Genomic DNA, 10,356 nt, shown 5'->3' with positions numbered 1-10,356 from the left:
TTTGTAGGAATTATGAATAGTTAACCCAACGTAATGCAGTATATTGTTAAAACGTTATAAATGTAAAATGAAAAAAAAACTCATGCCTACCTTTTTCAAAAATTCATTAAAGTGGTGCTCTGTTCTAGCGCAATGCTATATATTAAGTTACCTACGCTTTGTTCACTGAAGTTATCGAACTTCGAATTTAGCACTTTAAGCTAGCAGATTTACGTTTAAGTCGTGAAAGTGTAAAACGTGAATACAGTAGGATTACTTAAGGAACTGTACACATTACTCATGACTAAGTGCTATTACAATATTGTGGCTATTGGATTATTTTGATTATACGAAAGTACTATTTTATCCTTTTTGGTTAAAGATAAGTTACTTATTTTAGGCACAGTAATGCACCTTCTCATTACCTATATATTTAGGTAAGGCAAAAATTGTGGTTTTGTAGTACAACGACTTTCTCATTCTTTCTCTCTCCTACTTCCTTAAGAAAGTTGACTTTGTAAGAGGTATTTAGTTACCCCCCAGTGGCTCAGCGGTATGTCTGCGGACTTACAACGCTAAAATCCAGGTTTCGATACCCGCAGTGGGCAGAGCAGAAATAGCCCATTGTGTTGCTTCGTGCGTAATTCAACAACAGGTATTTAAAAAAAGGAGTTTAGGTTAAGACTTTCTCTGAGGTTTTTATTTTGAAAGATACTGTGGCTACAATTACAGAGTAATAACAATTAAAGTTTAACAGTAACAAGAATATGAAACACAAAACAGAGAAACAACTGTAACTAGATTTTTGTGTTTCAATACCGGATCTTTACCTGACTTAATGGGTCAGGCTTTTTTTTATCTAAAGGGAATACAACAAATGTATTACTTTGGATTAAAACACAACTCTTGCATACATTTTTTCTATGCAAGTGTCAATTTTTACTGAAACAATCATATTACTTAAATATTCCCCATTTGGAAATAAAATTGCATAATTCTATTACATTTTTACAAAATTAGACATTTTAGTTTCCATTTAACTTTATGAAAAACAGTCGATTAAATAATTCTTTATAGAATTAACATAATTTCTGAACAAAATTAAAATTAAAAAATTGCAGACTAACGCACAAATGTTATTTAAGGGACATGGATATACAAGTTGATAAAAACAAACATGTACAATCAATTTAACATTACTGTCTTATAGTAAATTATCACGTAAATATGCTTATGATGTTAATTAGAAATAAAATAACATTTTAAATTGTGTTTAATAATCTGGCTGTTTGCTAAATTAAGAGTCGATAATCGCTAGATAAGCTAAAAAGAAACTGTATACAGAATGAGTCTATTTACAAGTAAACATACAAACAAAAACAACTTTGTAATCTCTATAATGTCGCGTTGTCTATCAGAAAAAAAGTTCATAATAAAAGTAAATTTTTAATTTCTTGGGAATTATTTAACTAGTTAAACAGTTGTCGTTTTGCAAATTATTTTAATTTTATTTTTGTTTTAACGGTTAATTTGTCACATTTCTTATTTTTATAAAACACTAATCACGATAATATTATAACGTATGTTTTAATTACATAATTGTAGCAATGCGCACGTTGTTATAACACAAAGAAAATATCAGCCATTGTTAACTTCGCTCTACAGATAAATACGGTTCACGTTCACGCATCGTAGATCGTTGTAAATATTAGTAATTTCATTATCTCACGAAATTAAAAGAAGCATTCTTCACCGCGTCTCTTTGAATGGTGTTTGATAGAATAATCGTATTTAACAGAAAAAAGACAAATTCAAAAATATAATCAGTTAAATATTTTCTAGGTTACATTAATGATTATAAACTTAAAGAACGGTATATTTCACAGCTCTATACTAACATCTACGATTTTAACTTAAATATATGTATTTACTTCCTTATTCGTAATGCACTAGCTTGCTGTGTTGTAAACAAATAAGACTGTAATATAAATACAAAATCTAGTATAATTCATGAATGAAGAACAGATTAACCGCTCATCTAAACCTTCACGTTACGCATTAATAAATTATAAAAGTTTCGTGTACATCTAAATTCAATGATCTTATTCAGAATTATTTTAGCACTGTTGGTATAAAACAAAATCCACATACCAAATTATCTCAGTAATACGAATAAATATTGTGGCTACTAAGAAGCACAGCTAAAACAAATAAAAATGATAACATTTAAACAAGGATCTTTCGAAAGATGGGCCAAAATGTAGCTCTTCTTCAACTTCGAGCGCTTGGTAGGTTTATAAATAGGTTATTTTTCGAAATTTGCAATACAGACAAGAAAGAGTAAGCTTAGAGTTTGCTAAACTATGTAAATTTGACAAATAAATAATTTTCCTGAAAAAAACATCCTATAATCATGAAGATTTCCCTATTTTGTGACAAAATATGAACATAAGAGCTAATTTTATCTAACTGGAAATGCAACTCATATTTGGTGTGTAATAAAAAAAAGCAGCAAATAGGCAGTATTTGAAAACTAACTGTAAGAAATAGTTTTCATTTGTTAGGCCTAATTTCTGTTCAAAGAAACTTTGATATTCACGCTTTTTTGGTAATCAACATGAGGTATGACAATAACCTTATGTTTCTAAACGTAATAAATTTAGTATTTCATCAACTTTTGATCGCGTATCACAGAAAAGCCAGTAATAATTGTATAAATGACATTACTACAAGAAACGGAGTCATACTAGAAGAAGAGTTGTATTCCTGTGCAGACTGCGAGGGTTTATAATTACAAATAACTTGTCGTCCCTCGGAGGACTGGTACATTGATACATCCATATCATCGAAATCACTTTTTATTTCGTCACTGGAACTAGTGACACCTTTAGAATTGCCTGTTTTGTCAACGTGATGTACTTTTTCTTCTCCGGTTTCTAGCGAACTGCGATTAGGATGGCTGCGTGACGAAGCTTTGCAATGGAACCACCAAACAGAGGTGGACCGTGGATAGGGTGGCTTCCCACTATCAACCTACAAGAGCAAGAAATTACTCATACAGTTACTGACAATTGTATATAAGTGAAAAACACTGTAAACTATTTATACTTATGAGCGTAATACTAGCAATTCCAGACAATCGTTTGATCTAGAGTAAATATATATAAATTTCATTATATTTCAAAACATAAACCATTCTGATTTTAGTGTTTGTTTGTATATTTTAAAAACTAAACTTGTATTCTTGAATGTTTGTACGTGAAATAGAACATCTGGTGCTTCAACACAATGGGTAAAACTAATGGAGTTTTGGTGTTTATTTCATCCTAACTGAAACCAACTCTTCATTCTGGCTACCTCTCTTAGCAACCATAAAGTGGTATGGATCTTCTATTGTTGATGTCCTACAAAGAAACCAAACCTGAACTTGGAGTGACAAGGACTCAGTGTCCTGCTAAAAGTCACAACGCAATTTAACTTTAAGTATGAGTAATGTTCTTCTCTTTGTTGTTTCAAAGTTACTCAACCGTGTTTAGTCTTTATTTCTTTTTATATACCCACACTTTGAAACATATTCTTAAAACCACCTGTTATTGTATTAACAGCTAATTATGATTCACTTGTGGTTGAGACTACCACAAAAAAATTAATACGTTACAATTTTGGCGCCATAACGGAATATTTGTTCTTGGAGAGTTCATGTCTCGTGAGGTTTTCTCCTTTCTAGTTTTAATCATCAATGGTTAGGTCGGTAATATGTTAAGACAGAAACGCCACTTACAACAGCACAAAGAACTTGATCTGTAGATAAGGATGTTGTAATGTAACACATGACATGATCATGGATATTGATAATTGGCTATAATAGTTAATGTATCTTAATGTCTTTCACAGCATCTTATTTTAATCTGTTTGAGTATTAGTGTATACTGTAGCGGAAGACAATCCAGGTTGCATGAAGTACAGAGGAAGAACCTATTTCTACCTAAGCTTGTCTATAGTTGTATTGCTTTTACGTAGTACAAATCTACTTGAGTATTTTGTTCACTGATGGTGATAGTTATGTTTGTTTAGACTTAAGCATAAAGCTATGCAATGGACTATCTGTGCTATGTCCACCACAGGTATCGAAATGCGATTTTTAACAGTGTGAGTCCGCAGATATACGATTGTGCTACTGGGGGGCGGATGGTGATAAAATAACAAGTGATGAGCTATTGGCATTGGTAGTTGACCATGATGGTAAACAGTACTTACTGATGGTTTCCATGTGTTACTGTTTATCAGTGACATATTATAAATCTAGATATTAATTTCCACGGCTGAAAGGGCGAGCATGTTTGTTGCGACTGGGATTCGAACCCGCGACCCTCTGATTACGAGTCGCACGCCTTAACACGCCGGGCCTTATGTAAGAAGAACCGAGAAACACCTAAGATATTACAAGGGAACCGTCTGTAAGCTGTTTTAAACTTACCTAGTTTCTGACTGCAGTTTTCATCATTTTCTCGTGTGTATTAATCTTACTTACCTTTTCATTACAGGACGTTCTTATGGTTATAAGTTTATTTTCTGTTCTTTGTTTAAAAGTTATTTTGTTGTTGTGTTTTTGTTACCTGAAAGACTTTTTACACGCGATAAGGTAAGTAGCCTTGTCACAGACCCCCTCTAGGACAGACACAGTCATCTCCCATTTTGAAATGTACAACAGAGAAAAGGATTAAGCTGGCAGTACCCACCGTATAAATAACCGTATAGCGGAGTTTACTTTCAACTGTATAATGCCCACAGTTGAAAAAGACGAAGTATGTTTGGTAACATTTCAACATGGACAAACAGCTACTGCCTAAGGCTTCCACAGAAACATTATATTAAACGTTCACTTGATTTCAAGTTCTTATAATAAAGAAATAACCAGTTTTCTTTAAAATCTAAATTTATAAAGAACGACAGTTAATGAGTTGCAGCGTATTAAGTATTTCTTTTTCTATTTTAAAAGTTTGTTTCTTATTTCCATAATGTTCCCAAAAATTAAAATTATTTTTGAGATTGTCAGCAAGTACAAGATTCACAAACCCAATTTTATAATTCATTATTGACTGATTATATTCTAATTGTGAAGCAACAATCTACGTGCGTTATATTACGTAATGTTAAATGTATATTTTGGTAAGAAAAACCTAACTTTGTTATAAATCTATTGATCGTTATGTTACTAAAGTAAAAAGAAATCATAGTATTATCAACCAACGGCTGTTGTGAACAAAAAAAGTTTCAACCAACACAATGTTCAGTTTTATACTATAAATAGCAAGTGTTCAGAAACGCAGCTTGTTCATAAAGCTCCATCTAATAGTGGACATATATACGTTTACAAATTCTTCTATTTACCATACATGGATTACAAATAGTTTATAATTTGGCAAATTTACTATTATTTTGTTTTTAAACAATAATATTTTTAGCACTCGTTAGAAGAATCATTAGATTTTATTAATTTCAATTTGATTAGACTGAAAATTTTATGTTTTGACTAGTTTTAATTAGTAGGTGAAACTTCAAACTTTTGGTTTCATTTATTAATTACTTTCATGTTGTATTAATTACAAGTTAGTTTTCATTATGAAGGGTAGATATAAGACAGAAGCCATATAAAATATAAATATGTCATTAACGTTTTTATGTTGCAATGTTTTTTCCTGCTCTTCAATATCAAAAGATGGCGTAATAAAACTTATTCTAAAATTAATGTCGCAGCTGCTCTAGCCAATACTCACAGTGAAAGTTCGGTCGTTAAAGCGGTAGTAACTGGTTCCTTTGAAAAAATATGTTCGATCATTTGTCCATTGAAAAGCAGCATCAATATCGTTTGGGATACCCTCCCAGTTACTAATAGGCCTAGGATATCGGTCACTAACTGGTGGGTCGCTACGACTTTCAAACCTCCAATATTTATCACCTACATGATAAAAATTCATCAAAATATTTCATAAGATAAATATAATGATAAAAACAATAAAGTATTTCAAAGAAAGTAAAAAATAATGTCCAAAATCATAAAAGGCCAAACTTACCACACTTAATTACGTGATCAGTAAAAACATCAGTATAATTCACTAAAGTACATATCACTTCAAGCTAAAAGTGCTAGACATAATAAATAAAATTATATAAAAAAAGGTACAAATAAAATCAACTTAGTAGCAATTTCTTTAACACGGACCCCAGAAGTTTCTTGTAGATTATTTCAACCTTAATAAAAATATTGTCGTTTGCGGAGGACTATTTAATAACTTAAGAAATTGAAATGAAACAAATATCACTTAAGAAAAACTCAGTGACTCAAAGCTAAGTCTGAACAATTATAACGCTATAAGTTCGTTTTTATAGTCTTGGTAAGAACAGCTCTGCACTTAACAACAAACAAACACAGAGAAACTTTGAGAAAACCAACTTAAAATTAACATTATCAGCCAGGAAAACTATATTTTACACGTTAAACAAAAGTTGTAATAAATGAATTGAAATGTATTAATAATTTTTTGGTGTATTTGTCACACAACCAAAGAATAACATTTAAAAAACTACACAAAAATATTCCTTTAATTATAACAAGTGCCAATTTAGTTCAGGAAGATAAGTTTCTTTTATCAGAGAGCGTCAATGCTGGCGTGAAAAAATTCATTTTTTCAAAGTTAGTTTTGAACGCCGAAGCATTTATCAAGCTTAAAACTACAATAAAAATCCCGTTAGACCGCAGTAACTGTTTTATACAATTTTTTTATTGATGTTATTTATATTATTGCTCTTACTCTATTTAATACGTAATTCAAATCATAAGTGTGAAAAACATAACAACCTATACGGTTGCTAAACATGTAATCCATAATCTCTTTTATATGCAAATATATAAACCATCATATATATACCCTCACTTTCTTGTTGAACTTTTAATACGTGTACGTTTGTTCGAATTTCTTCTCTGTCTGTACACTCTATATTTAGGGAGTACATGTGCTTGTTCCACATTTACAAAAATAACCCTTTAAGTAGGGAGTTACTTATTTTCTAACCTCTTATACCTCATGACTTATTGGGTTTTATTGATCACCTATCTAAAGAGTTGGGTATTTTAAGCCCCAAAATCTATTAACTATATTTTATGAACAATATCACATTTAATTAGCTTTAAATAATATTGTGTATTTCATTACAAATCTCTGAGATATCTCTAGGGTTACTCCTAGTTCAGAAAGTGGTATTTCAGAAGAAAGTGATGATTCAGATCCCACTTTTTTTACAGACTTCTTCACTTTAAATTCCATTCAGGTCCATATAAAGCAACCTTTTCCATAGAAATTTTGAAGGCACATGTGGCCCTCTTTGTCTCTTGTTGACCAGCCTAGGTATCTTTACTATGCGATTATGATTTCTTTATTTCCAACTATTATCTTTTTCTTAATCAAGTTACCAAACCATGGAGCAGTAGTTTGTTAATGTTGTATGTATGGGTGCTTGTACTAATTTTTTTTTTTTTAAACTGATATATATAACTGAGAAGTACGGTTGAAATGTAGTTCTACTGGTATTCACTAGGCCTATGTTATACCAATATAAGTAGTTTTTGTATATTAACCAAATGTTATACTGATGACTGTGAAACGAGGCATCATATATAGCACAAATGTAAGACTTATAATAATTGAGAAAATTCAGTTGGAAATTGCCAGTAACAAAATTACACGAAACTCTTACCCTTGAAAAAGTACGTTTTCCCATTTCCGCTCCACACGAAAACGGCATCAATATTGTCAGGAATACCCTCGAAACCAACACTAATTTTTTTAGGGTAGCCAGTATTCATTTGTTTATTTCGGAACCGCCAATATTTGTCATCCTAAAAGTATATTAAAAGTTAAATTAAAATAACCATATGTTAGGGCAAATAAAACTTTTTTTCCATTTTTTAAAATGTGTTACTAATTTATTTCATGCCAAATAAATACTCAGAATGTCAGATATAAACATGTTACTTTTAAGTACTCTCTTTCACTGTATAATATAAATTGTTTAACGACCAACTAACAGACTGGTAAATATTTTAAATGCATTATTTTGTAATGCGAGCAACAACTTCATAAAAAAAATGTAAATGTATTTTTGAAATGCTCCATTAACAATTCAATGTTTTTTGTTGATTTTGCATTTCAGTTTGTTCACAACTCTGGCGATCGAGCAAACTGTTTATGAAATCTGCATAATATTTTGTTTGGTCTCTAAAACTAAGATTTTTAAACGAATAATAGACGTAGTTTACTTACTTTGAAAAAGAAAGTTTTCCCATCAGACCACGTCAAGACACCATCCAAATAACCAGGTAGCCCGCCCCAGTCATCAGAAATTCGTCGTGGATAGCCATCTGCAATCTCATCGTCTTTAATTTGCCAATAAAATTCATCTATAAAAAAGACATGTTTACTTTTTTACACATCTTCTCTAATTTATAAATTTCGCAATAAAGATGATACAAGTTACTCCTGTATCAACACTACTACTGTGAAAAACATAGGCGTAAAGACATCAAAGGAACTCAACTATTGATAAAAAACTTTCAATATTCTTCAGGATTTTCACCTTACAGAAAAATAGTTATTTTATAAAGTATTCATCTCAACACCACAGATTCGAATTATCCATCACACTATTAAACACATTTTTGGAAATTATTTATGCGCCAAATTATTTGTAGCTCCATTACTTCGTTAATTACAGTTTCTCTAATAAAATATGAGTTACATAACAAGATACAAACAAATGTTACCAATATTGTAATAAATCGCATTACCTACTAATTAGTTTTGATCTAAACTAATGTTTGGTCAGTTCTTTATATTATACATTAAATTAGAAAAATAAACGTTTTCACTTTTTAATTCAAATTTAAAACTGCCATTTTCACGATTATTGACTGATCCTTAAAATAAGCTATAGATTAATCCATTCAGACAGCATTTCTAGTGTGTAGGAAATATTTCATTGATAGTATGTAGCCTGGCATGGCCAAGCGTGTTAAAGGTTTCGACTCATAATCTGAGGGTCGCGGGTTCGAATCCCGGTTGCAACAAACATGCTTGCCCTTTCAGACGTGGGGGCGTTATAATATGACGGTCAATCCCACTATTCGTTGGTAAAAGAGCAACCCAAGAGTCGGTGGTGGGTGGTGATGACTAGCTGCCTTCCTTCCAGTCTTACACTGCTAAATTAGGGACGGTTAACGCAGATAGTCCTCCAGTAGCGTTGCGCGAAATTCAAAACAAACAAAGAATGATCGTCTGTTACGATGAACATAAGGAATATTAGTAATTTCATCTTTTTTTTTTTTTTTTTTACTCATGCGCAGTATTTTATTATATGGTTAAAACTATTCTGAACGCCCCCTTATCATTCTACCATGATCATGCTTTTGAAACTAAGGGCAATGAAATAGTTTTGAAACGATCAATACCTAAGAATAAAAATGGTAATACTAAACGAAACTTTTATTTCATTTGTGATATACTCATCTCATGAATGAATTTGTATTCTTATTTTTTGAATATTTTCTTTATGTTCTATTTATGTAAAGTGTTGTATCAACGATATATTTTTAAGTAACACTCATACCAACTGTCTTTACTGAAGGTTCTTGTATCAAAGTATTAAACAGGCTATTCGTCCTTGACCTGTTACTACAGCGACATGTCGCTTCAAATGTAAAGTACCACAACATTTTGATTAGGGAAATGTCCTGACCACACAGTGTTGCCACGAGTCGATTTATAATTTATAAGCTTTCCCAAAATAAATTTTCGTAGAGCAATGTTGTTAAAATACCTAAACCTAAATGGCACAGTGTTTGAAGAATAGAGACTATAATTGTTCTCCATGTGGCAGAAGATCTTGCTCAGCGGTGCCTTTATGGCATCAACGGGTTCTGAAAAACACACAAACTGATCCCGAGCAATCATCGTACCCACAAATGGCATTCTCCAACCCAATAAGTCACTACGATGAAGATTTATATGTCTTCTGGTAATGCACACGGATTTTATATTACAGAAGGCCAACTAGCATCCAGTCACATTTCTATTTGAACAACTGTTTTCAAAAAACGATGAAAAAAGAAAATGGAATTACGAAAATTCCTTTCGAGCACATACTTTTCGAGACCCTCGATGTAACTTTAATGGATTTATTATGCTTTCAATTAGCTTAAATGCGGTCTTGTAAGCTTGCTTCCACACACTGTGGAGTGTTTACAAAAGGTTTATTGAGATTACTATTCGTTGATTGACCTAATTATTTTGTTGCAATTGTTTGTTCCAAAGGAAATCGCAT

At 31.5% G+C, this 10,356-nt stretch overlaps 1 protein-coding gene across 1 annotated transcript in view; it reads right to left on the bottom strand.

Moving 5' to 3' along the window:
* Positions 1-657: 657 nt before the first annotated feature.
* LOC143247171 (collagenase 3-like) overlaps positions 658-10,356 on the bottom strand; it is a 30,078-nt gene continuing 20,379 nt past the window's right edge. The window contains exons 8-11 of the mRNA XM_076494810.1: positions 8,301-8,437; positions 7,735-7,876; positions 5,757-5,938; positions 658-3,012 (exon numbers count right to left, since the gene is read on the bottom strand). Coding sequence (XP_076350925.1) covers positions 2,668-3,012; positions 5,757-5,938; positions 7,735-7,876; positions 8,301-8,437 — 806 coding nt within the window. The 3' untranslated portion in view covers positions 658-2,667. The remainder of the gene's footprint in view (positions 3,013-5,756; positions 5,939-7,734; positions 7,877-8,300; positions 8,438-10,356) is intronic.

This window comes from Tachypleus tridentatus, chromosome 1, assembly GCF_004210375.1.
Source record: "Tachypleus tridentatus isolate NWPU-2018 chromosome 1, ASM421037v1, whole genome shotgun sequence".
NCBI classification, from domain to species: Eukaryota; Metazoa; Arthropoda; class Merostomata; order Xiphosura; family Limulidae; genus Tachypleus; species Tachypleus tridentatus.
The sequence above is the reverse complement of the archived record's forward strand: the minus strand, read 5'-3'. Positions and strand labels throughout refer to the sequence as shown.